Below are 21,133 nucleotides of genomic sequence, written 5' to 3'. Positions count from 1 at the left end.
TGCTTTGAGAAAGTAAGAGTTAATTTTTTGAGATATTGTTATTGTTATGATTGTTGTGATGGTGATGATGCAAGGTATTATAATAGTAATAATGATGGTATTTAAGTGCTTACTATGTGCCAGGCACTGTACTAAACGCTGGGGTGGATACAAGGAAATCGAGTTGGTCACAGTCCCTGTCCCATGTGGAGCTCACAGTCTCAATCCCCATTTTACAGATGAGGTAACTGAGGCCCAGAAAATGAAGTGACTTGCCCAAGGTCACACAGCAGACAATTGGTGGAACCAGGATTAGAATGTAGATCCTTCTGACTCTCAGGTCCATGCTCTATCAACTATACTGTGCGGCTTCTCCAGGAAGTATTGAGCATGGTGTCTGAATGTCCAGATGTGCAAAACATTCAGTGAAGCACTCGGGAGAGTACATTAGGGAGTAACAATGTTACCACCAGAGCAAATGCAGTAGAGGATAGCATTACAGCTGTTTACCGCTCAGGTGGTCGAACCTGGTTCCTCTGACGGGCCCATACCACAAGGTGGCCAGTTAGCAAGTGGGTTAATAGCTAAGATTCACACATCACCATTATTGGAGAAACAGGTTCCAGGGGAAAACCTGCTAATGGAGAGAGAGCACCCAAACCACCTCCTGTCCAAATAAGCAAGATAGGAGTTTGGTCTCTCAGTCACAAAAGAGGCAGCCACAGCACTCAGCAATATTTTAGTACGTGAGCCTCTCTATTTAGCCTCTCTGTCTATTCACACCATGCCCAAGAGATTGGCTGGAAGGCATATCTGGATCGTGCCTGCTGCTCACCAAGCAAGACTTGACTGTCCTCAGAGTCAGAGGAGTTACACCTCTCCTGCACAAAACCATTTGAATGAAAATAACCCTTGTGGCACAGAACACCCATTAAGCAATAAGAAACACCTAGAGTGGCATTAGTTGCTGTGGGTTGTTCAGATTTTTAATTGGTATGGTTCCACTGCATCAAATTATGCTTCCTGAAGAGCAGAGCTAACAGATAAATATATCAACTATTCATCTTTGGGAGGCAGCTACTGCTCTGAAGTAGAAAACTATCAGGCATCCAATTTGTTGCTAGTTACTAGCTTTAAAGCTCTCAAGCTGGCTTAGAGATATGCTTACCCAGAATTGAAGGCTCTCATCACCCTTAGTGCATAGGACCAATATACAGTAGCTGTAGACCTTAGGAAAGCCATTGACATCATCAGTTTACCTAGACTCTAGAAATTACCTAGCACTTTGGTCTGAACAGTTCATTCTGAGACTACTTTGTGACATAATGGTTGGCTCTATCAGAGTCTGGGGGTGCCCTGTCAGATCCGTTCTCCATTCTCAGTAGGGTAAAAGAAACGGGGGGGGGGGGGGTGGAGGTTTAGTGGATGTGGTTCTGGTTCAATTTATTTTACCCAACTGTGATGGAAAGCACAACCAGAAATTTGGATGGAGGGGTCAGAATGTCCTTCCGCACTTCTGGGCAACACTGCCCATATAGGATTTTTGAGCATCACCCAGAGTCCTAAAAATAGACATCAGGGATTACTCTTCACAATGACTGTGCCCTAGAGGCAACTGATACCTGCTTCACCAAACTGCCACGTATTAGAGGTTGACAAAAAGCTTAATGGAAACTGGGGTACTGAATCAGCTTGCACACGGGAAACCATACACACAACCAAAAATCTACATTAGCAACAGAGAGCCAAACTCTTTTGCAAAATTGGGTAATTTAAGGAGCACACTGACCTAGAGTGCAATGATAGATAAGAAAATATATATATATTTTTATAGTATTTGTTAAGTGCTATGTGCCAGGCACTACTGAGCACTGGGGTAGATACAAGCTAATAAGATTGGACAGAATCCTGTCCCACATAGGGCTCACAATCTTAATCCCCATTTTACATATGAGGTGAATGAGGCCCAGAGAAGTGAAGTGACTTGCCCAAGATCATACAGCTGCTCTATCCAGCAGGCCACGCTGCTTCTATTGAATTCAATCAGGAAGGCTGGCACATGTGTTGAAGGATTGTTAGAGTGTGGGGGAAGCATAGTAGTGGGTCCAGATCACATTAAAAGACTTCAAAGGAGCCATGCTGCCCTATGGCTGTAAGGCCTCAACTTCCTATAGCCACCATATCTCACTCTTTAAGCAGTTCCTTCAACATCACTTATGGACCATACTCAGGATTACACAACATGGCGTAATGGATAGAGCACGGGCCTAGGAATCATAAGGTCGTGGGTTCTACTTCTGGCTCTGCCATGTTTCTGTGCTGTGTCCTTGGGCAAGTAACTTAACTTCTCTGGGCCTTGGTTACCTCATCTGTAAAATGGGGATTAAGAGTGTGAGCTCCATGTGGAACAGGAACTATGTCCTACCCGATCTGCTTTTATCTACCTCAGTGCTTGGCACATAGTAAGTGCTTAACAAGTACCATAATTATTATTAGTCATTAATAACTAGAGAGGTTCACAATCAGCTAAATGAATTTCCCAGCACTGAAGCTCTACTTATTATGACACAATTCTGAAGGGAGAGGCATGTAAGAAGAATGGATGGAAGTAGGCTGCTGTATGGTGAACTGAAATTGGAAAATTGAAAGTGGGGGAAAAAGGAAACGTTTTAAGGAGACAGTATATAACATCAGTTCAGACAGTGCTATATCAGCTGAAAAACTGGGAGTGAACGTATCAGCACAATAGTCTGTCTTCATGTGTACACAATGACTTGGGGAAGGTAGTTCCCACATCAGCCTTTTCAGTCACACGTGCATATTTGAAAATCAGGTGGCCTAGTGGAAAAAGCACACGCCTGGGAGTCAGAAGAACCTGGGTTCTAATTGCAGTACTGCCCCTTGTCTGCTCTGTGAGCTTGGGCAAGGCCCTTAACTTCTCTGTGCCTAGTTAACTCATCTGTAAAATGGGAATTAAGATTGTGAGCCCATTGTGGACAGGGATTGTGTCCCACCCAATTAGCTTGTATCTATCTCAGAGCTTAAAACAGGGCCTGGCACAGAGTAAACACTTAAATACCTTAAAAAAATTATACTCATTTGTCCAGCATGGTAAATAAACTGAAGAGCTGGAAAAATGATTTTTCAAAGCACAGATACCCCTGTGAAGCCTAACGGGAATACTTAAAAACAACTACCCAAGCAACAAGTCTAGTGTGTTTCAATGCATGTTTTAGTGAGAAACTGCATTTTACTGCAGAGTGCTGAGAACAGTACTTGGCACATAGTAAGCACTTAACAAGTACCATTATCATTATTATTATTATTATGCAAGATACAAGGCAGAACTCTAGTCTTGCAGGTGCTCTCATTTGGATGATCGTAAAGCTACGGAAGTGATCGGGTCTTAGTTGGGTCTCTTCCATCAGGGCTCGACCGCTGGAGAATTCATCAACTGAATTTTACAACTGAACAAAATTGCTGCATGTTGGATTCTTGTAGGGGAAGATGCTATAATAGCATACCACATCTTATAGCATGCCTTTTGACATATGCTCTTCCTGTTCCAAATATGCAAATGATGTGCTCTGTTGAGGTTTTTAAAGATAAAGCCTGTCCAACCTCACGTAGTAGTCACAGGATTACCCCTCACGACCAGCCAAATACAGTCCTCACGTGTTGGACAAACCATTTATCTAAGAACATGTGCATTAATACCTCACATCCATTCCTACTTTCAACCTGTCGTTCTTAAGCCCTTCAGTGCCCCATGGCCCAATGCCAGACTTTCCATCTGTATTTTAAGAAGGATGTGATATTGTCACAGACTGCCTGGGCATTACGTCCCTGGACTGTGGTGATTTGGTGTTTGATAGAGCTCCTGCTGCGGATGCCAGTGAGCTCAGTCAGGCTGCATATAAGAAGCCGAAACAAAACTGTACTGGGCCAGGATAGACAGACAAAACCACAACACAAAGCCACCAAAACCCTGGCCAAGTCGAGGAAATTTAAGTACTAGTACAATGCTGTGGGGCTTAAAACACCTTCTAATGTATCCCAAAAGAACGTTATGTTGACCTTTTGTATGAAAGGATAAGCCCTCACTTTATTAATGATCCAAAACACTCCCTTCCCAGCAACCATTACAAAAAAAATCAGGCATGCTCGCTGCTGAAATCAAACACACACTCCCATCTGTTCTCCATGCCATTTTACCACTTAAAAGCATGACACTGGCATTCACAGCAGCAACAAGTGGGTGGAAAAAAGTATTTTTTCTCCTGGTTGGTTCTGTTTAGCTCAAAAGGACATGCTATGTTTATTCAGAAAGAAAATGGTGTGAGGGAGGGAGACTCAGCCAAGCAAGCCAGACACTGCTTTAGCCAGAGGCACATAATGCCTAAGTTCCATTATTTTTCAGTCTGTCAGATGCGTCTTCTCAGTGGTAATAATAGTAGTTTTATGGAAGAAATGGTACGAGATGAGAAAAGCCAAGCACAAGGCACTGCTCCAACCCAGCAAACTGTCTAGAGCAGCACTGGGTCCTGCTGCTTGTGAAAATTGGGACTTGAAGAGACATGCTGATCAGCTAACTAAGCAGAGGCAATGACCAAATAATAATAATAATAATGATAATAATAATTTTCACCCAGAGCAAATTTAGATCGACATTGATTGACTTCCAGGGGACAGAAAGTATAAGTCAGTCTATGGCTCTAAATAGTTCATCTTTGATGCAACTCAGTGAATGTCATTATTGAAACTAAACAGAACAGTGCATTTACACCTTATGAATAGATCAACAAATAAGTATTACTTACAGTCAGGCTTTAAACTTTGATGGGTTTTAAAGAGATCTTGATATTACTGGGAGCAGGGATTTGTCTACTTACTCCATTGTACTCTCCCAAGCACGTTTTCATTCATTCATTTGTATTTATTGAGCACTTACTATGTGCAGAGCACTGTACTTAGCACTTGGAATGTACAATAGTACAGGACAAGTGCTCAATAAATACCATTTGATTGATTGAGTCAAGTGGTTTGGTCCATTTGGATAGTTTCTGGAGTCATTTTTATTGCTTGCAACCAGCAGGGACTATCACACTGAATCACAGTTCCAAGGAGAGTAATCACTCAATCAATCAATTGTATTTATTGTGCATTTACTGTGTGTACAGCACAGTACTAAGCACTTGTTAGTCTTCAGTATACCAAGATGAGGTTCTTCCAAGAGCTTTTTTGAGATGTTTGCCTGAGTTGGAAAAATTAAAGAAATGGGCTCTCTCAGGGAATGATCTCTGGCAAAACCAAGAAAAACGGCATTCAGGTAGACCACGAGGAGTTATGGCCCCTTCCACAAAGGGCCTGTGACATTCTGGGACACCGTGGAAGCTGCCAGTCATAGCAGGAGATAGACACACACTTTAAAGAGGAATTCAGGGCCCCAGCAAATAATTCTTCCCTTTAGCCAGATGTCTTCTATGCTCTGCCTTTGGTTGTGTGTGCTCTCTTTGCCTTAACTACTTTTGGTTGACTTACTTTGGTTGAATGATGTCATACCTCACTAGCACTCTGCCTCCCCCAGCTGTGGGTCCTAATTTCACAGATTGTATTTCCCAAAACTCAGCCTTTATTTTTCACACACCCTGATAAGTAGGAAGAGCATTTGTTGAGTCCTGATACTGCTGTTGTTTCCATTCTGAATGATTCCTCTCCCCTGCATTTTGAGGAGATCGCTAATGAATTGGAATTGACAGGAAGTATGAGCCCTGGTTGTTTGTCTACTACCCAGTTAGAATTTGCCATTGGCGGCTTTCCAGGTTACAGCATTTGGTCACCAGTAGCTGAGGTCAGAGTATGGGTTAGGATAGGCCACTCATGACTTTGGTAAAATAGTGAGCTGAGATTGGCAACTCACTTGGGAATGGGAGGTTGACTTGTCTCTCACCCAAGACACTAAGGAGAGCAAGAATCAATATTGCACAAAGCCACTCTCCTTGCTGTGCCCCCATCCTCCATGCTCAGCTCTCTGCAGCCTTCCTGGACTCTGGGAATGGGAAGGGGGTGGGGAGAGTAATGCTGCCACCTCTGTTGTGCTGAAAAAACATTTAAATGACCAAGCACTGTACTGTGTGACAGGTACCATACTAAGCACTGGGGTGGATAACAAGCAAATCAAGTTGGCGACAGTCTCTGTCCCACACGGCTCACAGTCTTATCCCCATTTAACAGATGCGGTAACTGAGGCTCAGTGAAGTGACTTCCCCAAGGCCACACATCAGACGCATGACAGAGTTGGGATTAGAACCTATGACCTTCTGACTCCCAGGCCCGTGCTCTCTAAGCCGTGGAGCTTCTCTACGCCATGCTGTAATAATTTGAGTCCAGAATCTGTTGAAAGCCACCTTGTTTATGGTTCTAGCCTTCATGGCTTTACATCCTCCATACTAGGTTTCAAAAGACAATGTAGAGATCAAGTGTGGCAGTCTGATACCAGTCTCTGATCTGAGCTCTCCAGTTGCTGTATCAGGTTAGTATACTTAACCAAATTTGAAACTCAGATCATTTGTTCTTACCAGTTTCAGGGTGATTGCTGTCGTGACAGGTGAAGTAGCCCTTTACTTGCACAGTTTTTACCAGTGACCTCAGCAAGACATCCTAAATCGTAAGAACAATTTGCTGCAACTTGATTTGGGAAGCCCCTCTTTCAGTGACAATTGAACTGCTCTTCCCTACCACCCCAATATTCATTATTACACATTATTTGGAATGGAAAAGCACAAGCATCAAATTGATATTCCTGAAATCATGTTCTTTTTATGACTTTTACATTAAGGATTTCACAGAAGCCTCAAATTAGGCTTTCACCTCTCTGCTCGTACTTCATGTTTAGATCAGAGCAGATGGTGAATTGGGCTCTTGGGTATTGTAAGCAAAACCAGATACAACATCAGTTTGAAGCAAAGCAACTAATTTCCCTAAGCAGAATGGCACCCTGTTGGGTTAGAATTTTTCTGTGATGAGCCAAAACAGGCTGAACAACCAGCAGTTCTATTCATTCATTTATTCATTCATTCAATCATATTTATTGAGTACTGAGTGCAGAGCACTGTACTAAGCTCTTGGGAGAGTACAACAATAAACAGACATTCCATGCCTACAACAAGCTTTCAGTCTAGGGAAGCAGCATGGCTCAGTGGAAAGAGCACAGGCTTGGGAGTCAGAGGTCTTGGGTTCTAATCCTAGCTCCGCCATTATCGGCTGTGTGACCTTGGGCAAGTCACTCAACTTCTCTATGCCTCAGTTACTTCATCTGTAAAATGGAGATTAAAAGTATGAGTCCCATATGGGACAACCTGATTACCCTGTATCTACCCCAATGCTTAGAACAGTGCTTGGCACATAGTAATAATAATAATAATGATGATGGTATTTGTTAAGCACTTATGTGCATAGTAAGCACTTAACAAATATCATCATCATTATTATTAATATTGAGGGGGAGCAGTGGATTGGTTCATTTTATGAAAGTTACAATATCTTCCATGTTAAATTCCATGCTTGTCTTTGCTTTGAGTAACGCATGTTTGGGGAGCCTATAATTGAACTTCTCATCCTCCTTCCTATACCTACTCCCCCACCTAACTTTCCCATCTTTGTCAATAATACCACTACCTAGAAGTCCACAGCTGTGGGTGTCATCCCGCCTCCTTGCCACCTCTTAACTCCACAGCTAAATCCTGCCTGTTTTTCCTGCACAGCAGTTCTCAAGCCTGACCTCTTCTTCTCCACGCAGAGAGTGTCCATTCCTGATGTGCTCTTGTCAGTCTCACGGTTAGACTACTAAACAGTCCCCTCACTCTGTCTTTCTCTCCAATCTAACTGTGCTACACCATGCTCCCTGGATCATCATCTTGTCACACATCTCTCCAGTCCTCAAAAACCTCCAATGGTTGTCCATCTCCAATGGCTACTGATAAAATCCTTTCCTGTTAGCTTCAAGGCTCTCCATCAGCTTTCTCCATCTATGACTTATTCTGTTCTCTTCCTGGCACTAAGCAGGTCTCAATGAATACCTTGGATTGCGAATTAAATCTTCATCCGCTCCATCTTTGAACTCTCTTCCTCAGGAAAGAAGGCTACAAAAATCAAGTTAGGGGTCAGGCACCTGTCCACTCACCACCTCTGACACGAAACTGTTATCCCTGAATTTAAAAGGGCATCTTCGCTCCATGGTGGGAATGGATCTTTGTTTTACTGTGAATTTGTGATAGGAGCTTAATAGGAAAATATTTCTAGCCTTCTAATACCTCCTACTATGCCCTTCCCATTTTACTTGGTACTAATCATATTTCAACTTCGTTTTGTGAATATTTAAATGTACAGTGCACAACTATAAAGATACTGTTATGGTACATTGTCAAAGAAGATGCAATTGTACTATGAATTATGTGTTTGTGTTCAGTAGTTATTTTCAGCGGCTTTTCCCCAATCATTTTTTCAAAGATCGGGCAGCATAAATAACTTCTGGAGATGCATAATACATCAAATGAAGCAGAGCTCAATAGCACTAATCCACTTTTATATAAAAATCAATCAGTACATTTTGGCATGCAATCCGATCTCACTGCCTGTTGACAGTGATGCTTGTTCATTTGACACTCTTGAAAAAAGTTATAGGACATGATTAGCCAATGTTTTAACTGCTTAAAGCTACATTTCAAGATTGTAGTCACAAAGTCAGAGTACATTTAAAAGTTGCCAGGTATGACCTTCCTCATGAAGGTAGGGAATCAATCACAAAATAGTCCTAATTTCTTGGTCCCATTTCATTTGCTAGTCAGCAGTCAAGAATTTCAAAAAATATCATAAGCAATTGCCTAACTACCTATTATAATCACTCCATTGAATGTGTGCTACGTGCTAATGAATACACAGTAAGACATCACCAAAACCAAGATTCTAGGGCTGAAAGCTGGTGTGAACCTGCATTAACAAACACATTGTGGATATCATAAAATACCTTTCTGTGGGTGCCAGCAGGGGAAGGGGTTGGGGAGAAACCTACATTCAGTACCTCACTGCTTATTTTGTGGACAATTTCATACTTCTTTAAAATATGAAAGTCAATAGTAAAGTTAATAGTTACCCCATATCTCCTACTGTTTTCTAATCCAGTTCCTCTCCCTAAACTCTAAACGCTGAAATTCCCAGTAAGGGGCCCAGGCTTACTCCAGAGTGTAGATAGGGTCCCTCTGAGGGGAGAGTAGCTAATCTCCACTCCCATCAATCCCACGGACAGTGCGGCTTGACCTGATAGCTATGAGTGGTTCCAAAGAAGCACTCCAAAATAACTTCTAATCTTCTAGGGAAAATTTTTCAACCTTTCCTTTATTATGTATTTAATAAACACACAACTTAAAAATATAAAATGTATAAAATATGCAGGTGGATCAGAATACCAATAAAATGTCACAGTGAATTTTATACTCTGTAGTTTACAACTCTAGTTGTTGGCTACTAATAGATGTCTTTAACCTCTTTTTAAAACAAAAACAAACTCAATGTGAAACGAACATGATGATTTTAATGCAGATGGCATCCCTCATCTCGTCCCATAACTTGGACGTGCCTTGTAGTGTCCACTGCCATATTAAGGCTTCTTCATAACTGCCCATCAGCATCATCAAGTGTTTATCAAGTGTCAACTATTTAAAGAGCACTCTACTTACTAGGTAATGGGGGAAGCCACAAAAGAACCAGTTTAAGAAACAGTCTCTACCTCTGAGGAATGTACTGTTTACAGGGGAAGGAAAGCTGAGATAGAGTGGCAAAAGTTAAATAGTGAGAAAAGATGTAAATAGCAAACTCAAATGGAAATTATAGATAAGGCTCAGCTTGAGGTTGTCCCATTGGGACAAAGAAGGGTTAATGGGAAAGAGACCAGCCCCAGTAACGCAGCAGGGCCTATTACCTATTTTAGCCATCCTTTATTAAGCCAGTGATCAAAGTCCAATTTTGATTATCCTTAGTTATTCCAGTCCTCATTAGCCCTCACTCTCTGTTTTCTGGTTTGGGGTCAGGGTCTTACGTTTATGTTTTTGTTTGTTTTTGTCCCTCTGTCATGTTTATCTACATGCCCTTTCTCCTCATTAGAATGTAGTAAGCTTTTTTATTTCTTTGTATTCTCCCATACTCCTGTGTTTTCCCCAGTGGTGCCCAGTAAATGCTATTGACTGACACCTGCTGACTCTTCTAAGAATATATGAATGTGTTTGTTAATACAGGTTTATACCTGCTTTCAGCCCTAGAGTCTCAGCTTTGGTGATGTTTTACTGTGTAGTGGCTTCAAACGGTACTTCAAAAATAAGCATCTTCCCAGGCTCCTTCTGCTACTACAGATTCCATGAACTAAGGTCATATCAGGGGTTTCAACCTAGAGACCCAATTTTGTTGCCAGAATCACCTCTTAGATGAAGTTACTAAAAGACATCAGGCTGAATATCCTTAGGAAAGCTCATCACTTCAGTACATCTTGAATAGAGAAGAAAGGAATGTTTCTCGAATATCTGGTCCAGCTGTATGTATCTAATAAAATCAAGGCAGTGAGTTAGAAACTTTCAGAAATCAATCATATTTGAGTGCTCGTCGTGTACAAAAGCACTGAGCTTTACATTTGGGAATACAATAGTCAACTGGCTACCCAAGAAGAGTTAGCCTTTTGAATGTACAATGTAAAATACTTTAAAAAATGTTCACAGAACTTCTAATATCTGTTGAGTGTTAGGGAAGGTGCAGAATGTTTAGCAATACATAAGATGTGCCCTATGCCCTCTAGAGTTTATGGCTTCAAAGGAAATCTGATTAAAATATTGCAATCCCTTATTTTGAGACTTTTTGGTAAATGCCTGATGATTTCATGATTGTTCCTAGAGAAGATTTACATACTTAATGCACAGAAGAGAGACTTCAGGAAGGCTACCTGGAAGCTGGGACTGGGCTCTAATATGAGGGTCAGTGGGCACAGGAGATGAGAGGAACTAACAGGGGAAGGACATTTGCTTCACTAAGGAAAAGCCCTGAAGCCAAATGGAAGTACAGAAGTTAACCTGGAGTTGTCTTGGGAGAAATATTGCATGGACAAAGTGCTGACAATGGTAATAGCAAGGATCTTGAGAGCTAGAGTGCTAAAAACTTTCCATAATCAAAACATTTTAGACTTACTGTAATGCTTAGTTAGATGTTTTTCTGACCAAAATAGTAAGCTCCTTGAAAGCAGGGATCTTGTCTACCAACTGTATTGTACTCTCCCAAGCACTTACACAGTGCTTTCTACAAATACCATTGATTGCTTTTTCTAATGACTATCAATCCCAATTCTGTTGTAGCTAGAGCACTACAGAATTGTAGGAACAGAAAGTGAGCAAGATTACCATGTAGCAGAATGAGATATTTCTCATCACCATATCCCTAGTGGGGCTTGGGGTCTTGTTTGTGGTACTCTCAGGGTATTGATTAAAAAAAAAGATAGCCACCCTAGTGTTATTTTTCCATCAGAAAAGAAACGTTATTTTAGAACTCTCAAATGTTGTCTGCCAATGGGATGTTTAAGAATAGTAATTCTTGGAAAGTCAATACCTGCATTTTTAGGCTGCTTTTTGGTTGAAAATCTAGACATTTGGGACCCATCTCAAACTGTCATGCCATTCCTCTCAGTGACTGTGAGCAAACATTGTGGGAAAAGGGTGGTTTTGACATCCCCCAGTACAGTAAGTCTCAGAATATCACGGGACCTAAGCTTATGTATGTTCCAATCCAGACATGGAAGTCCGAGCATTTAAAGGGAGCAAGATCAATCTGTGTGTAGAGCACTGTTCTGAACACTTAGGAAAGTACAATAGAGTTGTTTAGGTAAACACAATCCCTGCCCTCAAAGAGTGTATAGAGCAGCCTGGAGGGGGGGGGCTGGGGGGGGGGGGGGAGAGAAGTAGGCTAATCAGTTTAGTCAGAACAGTCCCAATTCCAGGAGAAACTGGTTTAGGCCACCTGTAAAATGCCTGTGTGTTTTGCTTAACTTTCTGGGGGATGTTTCTTGATTAGACTTCTATTACAGTTAATAGACTATTGTCATTGTCCTATATCTCCCATTTTTCTTCCATTCCATTTTTCTACCTGAACTTTGAAGACCTCTTGACTTTCCCCATTAAGTCAGTACATTCTAACTGATCTCATTCTAGGAAGATTGGGTCCTGCCCCATCATCTACCTCTAGGATATAACCAAGGCTGAAATACTAAGGGATTTTTAAAAAAACAGTATTTGTAAAGCACTTAATATGTGCCAGACGCTGTACTAAGCGTTGGGGTAGGTGCACGATAATCAGGTTGGACACAAGCCATGTCCCAAATGAAGTTCAAGATCTTAATCCCCATTTTACAGATGAGGTAACTGAGGCCTAGATAAGTTAATGACTTGTCCAAGGTCACACAGCAGACAAGTGGCAGAGCTGGGATGAGAATCCAGATCCGCTGACTCTCAGCTCCTTACTCCATCCACTAGACCGTGCTGCTTCTCTCACTCAGCCAGAGACTAACTTCTCTCTTCTTAACTCCGCTAATCCAGTACTTTGTTAACCACAAAGCACCCTACTAAGTTCAGATAACTAAAGTAAACATTATGGGTTGAGATCTATTTTATACTCCTTTCTTAATTTCCTCCCAATTCTGCCAGTGTGATAACACAATCTGGACCGATTTATCTTAAGCTATGAGGATAAAAAAGGGGAAGAACTAGAAAGAGCTGTAGATCATGAGAAAGCAGCAGTTCACAGAGATCACAAGAAGTCAGGTCATAAAATATGAACGGTGTTCAAGTGTTTTGACGGATGCAGAACAAAGACATATACTCTGAGATAGAGGGAAAAAGTAATGATGGCTTGTGACAACAAGCACCATTCTTTTGGACAAGGCCACTCTCAATGGATGTAATACTAGGAATGATAAGAAACACATTTAGTTGACCTACATTCTTAAAGAAGATACACCACTTGTTGGCAATGTGATCTTGGGCAAGTCACTTAACTTCTCTAGGCCTCAGTTCCTTCATCTGGAAAATGAGGATTAAGAGTATAAGCTCAATGTGGGACAGAGACTGGATCCAACCCGATGGGTTTGTATCCACCCCAGTGCTTAGTACAGTGCCCGGCACATAGTAAGCACTTAGCAAATATTACTCGCAGTGAAATTCACTTATGAGTGCAAGGAGTGTGGCCTAGTGGATAGAGTTTGGGCCTGGGAGTCAGAAAACCTGGGTTCTAATTCCAGCTCTGCCACTTGTCTGCTGTGTGACCTTGGGCAAGTCACTTAACTTCTCTGTGCCTCAGTTTCCTGTAAAATGAGGATTAAGAATGTGAGCCCCATTGAGAGATGGATGGTGTCCAACCCAATTTGCTTGTATCCACCTCAGTGCTGAGTTCAGTGTCTGGCACACAGTAAGTGCTTAACAAATACCACAATTATTATTATTTATATGATGATTAATAATAATGTTGGTATTTGTTAAGCGCTTACTATGTGCCGAGCACTGTTCTAAGCGCTGGGGTAGACATAGGGGAATCAGGTTGTCCCACGTGGGGCTCACAGTCTTAATCCCCATTTTACAGATGAGGGAACTGAGGCACAGAGAAGTTAAGTGACTTGCCCACAGTCACACAGCCGACAAGTGGCAGAGCTGGGATTCGAACTCATGAGCCCTGACTCCAAAGCCCGTGCTCTTTCCACTGAGCCACGCTGATAACTATGTCCCCCACAGTACTAAAAGTTACATTTAAAGTAAAGTACATTTAAAGAAAAGTAGTGATTATCATGCATATTGTCTCTGGAATTATAGAAGAATATAAAAGCACCACAAATGCTTATGAAACAGCTACGCTCTTTCATAATGTTCAGGTCACATGCTTCTCTAAAATCACATTCAAATATAAATTTCATTTGGAATAAATGGAAAATCAGCTTGCCACCAACAATTAAATGTTTGAAAGAACTTATGTTTCACTTGCTGTTTGTGGAAAAAAATAAGATCAAAAAACATTTGTACTTCTCACCCAACTGCTAAAAAAAACTTGAAATTCAAAGGCCTTTTTTCCTTAGACAGTAATGATACCATAATTTATGCATTATATAACAAAAAGTTTGAAAGCCTTTTGTACTGCACTGCATGTTACATGGGTACACAGAAACCCCAGATTCTTTAGATAAGAGAACTAATTAGAGGTCCTTACCTGAGGAAAACAGGTGAATTCACTGTGTTCTGGTTGCTCTTTTCACCTCTTGAAGATGAAAGGAAAAGTAGCATCCACAGTATCAGATCAAGAAAATTGGACAGTTTGTCCAAGACACTATTGCTGCATAAAACCGTCCTGAGTAGGAGAGCTCTTGTCCAGTCCTCAGTCCTGATTACTCTAGAGGTGAACCCGTTATTGGTTAGGCATTGTCTCTATCTGTTGCCGAATTGTACTTTCCAAGTGCTTAGTACAGTGCTCTGCGCACAGTAAGCGCTCAAGAAATACGATTGAATGAATAAATTACTCTGCAACCTCTGTACAAAGACACCTAATTAAAAGACCTTGTGAGACTCACCTTTAGCTTCACCACATTAATAAGATTTTGAGCAGAATCCTTTTAGCTAAAGAAAAACTGAAGTTAAGGGTATGTCTCATAACCCTTGTATAAGATTATTTTATAAAAAAAGTTGTAGCTCACAATGTTAATATTATATGACTATATATGTATGGTACTTGGTAAGGGTTTACTATGTTCCAGGCACTGTACTATCATTCACATCTATTGAGCACTTACTGTGTGTAGAACACTGTACTAGGCACTTGGGAGAGTACAATATAACAGAGTTGGATGACATATTTCCTGCCAGCAACGAGAGTAAGAGACAGACAATACAAATTATGGTTACGTACATAAGTGCCATGGGACTAAAGGAAGGGTAAATAAAAGGGTGCAAATTCAACACAGAAGGGAGTAAGAGAAGAGGAAATGAGGGCTTAGTCGGGAAAGAACTCTTGCTTTTAATAAGACTCTAAAGGTGGGGAGAGGGATCATCTGTCGGATATGAAGAGGGAAGGCATTTCAGTTCAGAGGCCAGATGTAGGTGAGGGGTTGGTGGCGAGATAGATGAAATTAAGAGACAGTGAAAAGGTTAGCATTAGACAAGCAGAGTTTGTGGGCAGGGTTGTACTAGGTAATCAGGGAGGTAAGGTTGGAGGGCGCAAGGTGAGTGAGTGCTTTAAAGCCAATGGTAATGACTTTGACGGGGAGGTAGATGGTTCTTGAGGAGTGAGGAAACATGGACTGGATGGTTTTGAAGGAACATGATCCCAGCAGCACAGTGAAGTGTGGCTTGAAGTGGTGAGAGACAGGAGGCAAGCAGGTTAGTAAGGAAGCTGGTGTATAATCAAGAGGGGACAGGAGAAGTGCTTGGATTAATGTGATAGCAGTTGAGTATATGTTTCTTTGAATTTTGTGAATGCTGAACTGAATTGAATATATGGATTAAATGAGAAAGATGAGTCAAGGATAATGCCAAGGTTACGGGCTTGTGAGACAGGGAGGATAGTGATGCTGTCTTCGGTAATGGCAAAGAACTAGAGAGGACAGGATTTGGGTGGGAAATAAGGAGTTCAGTTTTGGATATGTTCAGTTTGAGTTGTTACTGGTTCATTTAAGTAGAGATGTCCTGAAGGTAGAAGGAAATATGAGACTGGAGAGAGATCAGGGCTGGAGATGTAGATTTGGGAATCATTCACCTACAGATAGTAGTTGAAGCCATGGGAGAGAATAAGTTCTCCAAGGGAGTGGATATAGATGGAGGATAGAAGGGGACCCTGAACTGAGTGCTGGGGTACTTACAAGCTAATCAGCTTGTCCCACAGGGGGCTCACAAAATTCTTCTCCATTTTACATATGAGGTAACTGAGGCACAGAGAAGTTAAGTTCCTTCCCCAAAGTCAAGGAAACAATAATAATAATAATAATGGTATTTGTTAAGTGCTTACTATGTGCCAGGCATGGGGTGAGTACAAGCAAATCAGGTTGGGCACAGTGCCTATCCCACGTGGGGCTCACCGTCTTACTCCCCATTTTATAGGTGAGGTAACTGAGGCAAAGAGAAGTGAAGTGACTTGCCCAAGGCCACACAGCAGACAAGTGGTGGAGCCGGGTTTAGAATCCATGACCTTCTGACTCCCAGGCTCTATCCACGAAGCCATGCTGCTTCGCAACGGAGCCGGGATTAGAACTCAGCTTTTCTGAACCCCAGGCCCAAATATGTATAATGTCACAGTCTTTGATTTCACTCTTCTATCGTCAATAGAGTGGGTAGAGCATTTCTCTGGGAAACAGGAGACCTGGATTCTCTTTCCAATTCCACCTGTAGATAGAGTGGAGGAAGATTGCACCTGCATCTTACAATATGGTACACTCTGGGCCCTAATGAGAACATGACTATCAAGAACGAGAGAGCAAGTAGCAAGCACTGTGCAAGCCACTAACACTGTAATCACTTCTTTGGCTCAGGTTCTTGCTCTCAATATGGAGGCTCATATGACTCCATTCAAAGAATCCTATACTAAATTCAAATTTAAACATCGTTCGGATGCTTGAAACAAACACCAACAAACCACCAAGATGTAAAAATTCACTTTAAATACAACACTTACCACCTCTTGCATTTTCCACAGGTTCCCTCACTTTATATATTCATTCATAAGGTAACACTGAATTTCTTTAACTTTTATGAAAAGTCTCCATTCAGACTGATCTTTAAACAAATAATATGCCTGAAAAAAATTGCAAAAGACACATACTGCCTTTTATAATAAGCATTTCTTTCAAAATTCAGGTTGGATTTTTGTGCCAACTGCATATTCAAAATGATTCAAAGAGTTTTAGGGCTTTAGACTATATAATGTGAACTTGATATGCTTTGTCCAAATGGCATAACAAAGTTCATAACGGTCTCTCAACATTAAACCAAAGAAGCCAACTGTACCAAGATGAACAAATACACTCTAATCCACAAACTGAATGAAGCCTTCTGTTCCCCAGTAGGTCTACCACAAAGGAAACCCTGGCCAGGAAATCAGCACAGTTTCCTCCTCGGTGGGCAGAAACATATGCTTGCTCTGGGTAAGTAAGCAAATGACATTTTAATGCAAAAGCTGACTGATAAAATTCCCCCGTGCACATCTGTGAGCTTGATTTCACTGAGGATTAAACAATTGAAAATATTCCATATAATCGATCAGAGAATTCATTATCTTGGCTTTTGGAAACATAATAATTGTGGTATTTGTCAAGTGCTTACTATGTGCCAAGCACTGTACTAAGCACTGGGGAACAAATGGACAGGGAACATGCCTGCTAATTCTGTTGCACTGGGCTCTCCCAAGTGCTTAGTATAGTGTCTGCACATAGTAAGCACTCAATCAATACCACTGATTGATTTCCAAAGCACATTTCACCAAGTTTGGGTCATTTTCTTGTACAGGCCAAAGAAAGTTAGGGTGGGGAATGAAAAGGCTTACCTCATGCCCTCATTCTTTGTTTCCTCTAAATGCCTTTGGAGAACCCATTGGCTGATTGGAGAAGTTCATGGTCTTACCTGTTCCTTAACAGAGCTTAAAGAAGATGATTTGTTAGCAGCCTAAAAAAAGATCAGTTTCTGGAGATAGGGCAGTCACACATGGAACTGCCCTTCAAGCATGCCAACTGATGACTCTGGCATCTCTCAATTTGATGGGAAAATTGCAGGATCCAGACAGTCCAGCCTCCTGGGCTCTGAGCACCCCCCAGCCGGTAGCAGAATTAGGGCTGGACTGAGATGCTCCTGGCTCACCACCGGTAGTAGAAGGATGTCTAGCTTCCTCCTTTCTCTTAGGAGATTAGGACAGACAATATTTTCCACCAAAACATTTGCTCACCTCATGCAGATGTTTCCATGGATTCTGATTCTCGTCTCCTGGTAGGGGCATGAGGGAGCCCTTAGGGGCTTCTTTGAAAGCAGGCAGACAGTTCAAAACAAATCCTTGAGGGCTTCTATGCTCCAATCCACAGGGAAGAGAAAGGGAATATGGTGGCCATAAACTCTATCCATTCGAGATGGAACATTACAAGTGTCCCAACCTCTAAGATGACTATCTGATCCACACCAGTAGACCCTCTTGTGCAAAACTCCCAAGACTTTTTGATCACTCAACAAAAACATTCAGTGAATGAGAGAAAATTAGACTACACAGTGTTGCATGATTTAAACATATTTTTGATTATACAAAAAGTCCTTAATAAAGATTCATTTCCAGTTGGATTCTCTACAGTAAGCTATAAAAACATATAAAGAAATCAAATCCATTCAGATTAAGATAAACTGACATACACTTAGGTCAGTTTTACAGTATAAAGTTTTAAGAGTACAAAATCTAAAATGTTACAGATAAGTGTAATGATGACAAGATTGATCTATAATCAGTTTGTCATAAGCAAAGAAATTCATCAATGGTCTGGACATAACATATTTAAAGCATCTTTCCAAGTATAACATGCAATGAAATTTGATTGATTCCCAGTCAAGACCAAACTTTGAGCTTATTGAGGCACATATTATGTAGAGTTCTGGGAACAGGTGGTTTCTAGTATTTTAAAATATATACCTTTAGTAGCCTGATATCATATTTTCCCAAAGTCTGGAACATATACTCAACATCCTTCGTTTGTATGGCCCTTCCCCTTCTGGGCAATCATGAGAGCAGTTGGGAAGGGAATAACTTTAGTCACCCTGCAGTCAGAGACTGACTGATTGTCTGTCTTCAAATGGTGGGGCACCTAAACAGACCAGATAGTGAGCAGGAGACATCCCAGATGTCGGAAGCCAAATGTCTGGAGGGAAGGAAGGAAGAAAGGAAGGAAGGAGAGAGAGCATGCATGCAGTGCACGGGGTCAGTGCAAGGTAAACTGCCCAGTTTAGCCAAGTCCATCTCAATTCTTGGATATTTGTATATGTTTTAGGGTTGCCCATTACACCCATCAAACTCTGTTACTGGCTCAGCAAGACCAATCAGCCTACAAATCAGTTACATTTAAATGACTATAATTCTAAATACTACATAGTCTATCCTTTAAATGATTTGCTTGAAAATTTAACAGCTTGACCAATTCATTTGGGGCTTCAGCCACCCAAATTGCAAAAATAGTAATAGTATAAAAATAGTATAAATGATCCTTAGTTTTTCATCAACAGAGTATTTCAGTAAAGCCATGGATGTCTTTTTTGAGTAGAGAACTTTTTTTTTATAACCAATAAGAAAAATTGACTTCTATGTTCTAAAACATGAGATGGAACAAAACAACATCCCTTTACTTCATAGCGTTTGAAGAGTTTCATGTGATGGGTTCAATTTTTGTAAAAAGCCGTGAGGGGAAAAGGGTGCAATGAGGAAGAGCAATAATTCTAATATTCTGTGTAAAGAGCTCTAATTTGATGTTTGGTATTCCTGTGTACACCTCACAGATGCAGTGCTTTTAATTGTCTGGACAGCAGAAGGCAGGTCTTTAGGAAATTATATTACCATCTCTTGTGTTGGGTTTGTTGGTTTAACTCTTCTAGAGTCAGTTATATTGAGAAGCAGCATGGCCTAGTGGAAAGAACATGGCCCTGGGAGTCAAAGGGCCTGAGTTCTAATCTCAGCTCTGTCAATTGCTTTCTGTATGAACTTGGTCAAGTCACTTAACTTCTCTGTGCCTCAATTCTCCTGTTTTCCCTCTTACTTCGACTGTGAGACCCATGTGGGAAGGTGACTGTGTCTAATCTAATTAACTTGTATCTACCCCAGCACTTAGAACAGTGTTTGACACATAGTAAGCGCATAAATACAAAAATACAAATTAAAAAAAATGAACAGTTCTTTGAGAGATGGGCCCAGGCACCTAAATGCAAAGCCTCATCAGTATTTCACTTGGAATAGGATAGGATTATTTTTTCTAATTTTAAGGAATGCTTTGATGGTATTTTTAGTGAGCTAGAAGAAGGTTAGAGAATTAAGTTCTAAGGGGAAACTGAAACTGCCGATTATTTTCCAAATGCATGAAAAGAAGGGGGAAAACAAGCCCCACAAAAGCCCCACAATAGCAGGTCATCCTGCAGAAAACATTTCAGTACCATTTAGACTCCTCCCTCAATCAAAATCTACTCTTGTTAAAGCATGGGTTTGTGTTTCCAAATGAAACACATTCTCACTATTCACAACTTCAAAATGCTATAGACATTTCCCCACTCTGATGAAAAAGATAGCAAGGAGAAAATATGCATTTCCACACAAGTTTTTTGAGGCAAAATTTACAACTTTCAGAGGCAGTATTGAGAGAATTTACTACTGTGAATGACTTCCAGTGCAATTTTTTGACTGTTTGTTTTTGCATTATTTCCAGCAATACTGAAGTCAATTGGACAGGCCATGTCCACTGAGTTTAAATGGTTCCACTGACCTGATTTTTGAAATCTGTGTGCATTTTCACATCAAATATGTTAGTGCAGGTAGGGAGGGTCCAGGGCTCAGACCCAATTGACTGATGTCAGCTAAAGGTGTTCGGGGGAATTGATGGGCTTCCCAGTAACTCTGCAGGTTGGGCAGCAGTTTCCTTCCAAGATGATGGGGTCTGGGCAGTCTACTGAAGGACAGTTCTCCACCAAACAAGTCACCTGCCCGCTCTGAAAGGCAAAAGCCAAATGTTAGTAAATGACTTCAGCAGGAAAGTATTTATGAGACTGTCAACTTGTTTACCACTTGCCTAGTTTGCAGTATGAATATCATACTCAGCCCAATGTGGAATGTATTTTGGTAAGGTAAAAAAGGAGCATGTTTTCCCTTTAACTTTTCCAAGCCACTTAATCCCATTTAGTCCATCCCATTTTATAGTTCTCTAAACAATATTCATGCCCTGAGAGAGAGACTCTCAGAGGATAGAGGAGATCATAGGGAGAATCTTTCTGGCACCAAACTGTAGTATTTGTTAAGCAGTTACTATGTGCGGAGCTCTATGTTAAGCACTGGAGTATACAATCAGATCAGATATAGGCCTTTCCCACAT

The 21,133-nt window shown here is 41.1% G+C and overlaps 1 protein-coding gene across 1 annotated transcript in view; it reads right to left on the bottom strand.

Moving 5' to 3' along the window:
* Positions 1 to 19,879: 19,879 nt before the first annotated feature.
* PXDNL (peroxidasin like) overlaps positions 19,880 to 21,133 on the bottom strand; it is a 170,338-nt gene continuing 169,084 nt past the window's right edge. Inside the window, exon 24 of the mRNA XM_039912534.1 lies at positions 19,880 to 20,753. Coding sequence (XP_039768468.1) covers positions 20,622 to 20,753 — 132 coding nt within the window. The 3' untranslated portion in view covers positions 19,880 to 20,621. The remainder of the gene's footprint in view (positions 20,754 to 21,133) is intronic.

Source organism: Ornithorhynchus anatinus, chromosome 7 (genome assembly GCF_004115215.2).
Source record: "Ornithorhynchus anatinus isolate Pmale09 chromosome 7, mOrnAna1.pri.v4, whole genome shotgun sequence".
In the NCBI taxonomy this organism is placed as follows: domain Eukaryota; kingdom Metazoa; phylum Chordata; class Mammalia; order Monotremata; family Ornithorhynchidae; genus Ornithorhynchus; species Ornithorhynchus anatinus.
The sequence above is the reverse complement of the archived record's forward strand: the minus strand, read 5'-3'. Positions and strand labels throughout refer to the sequence as shown.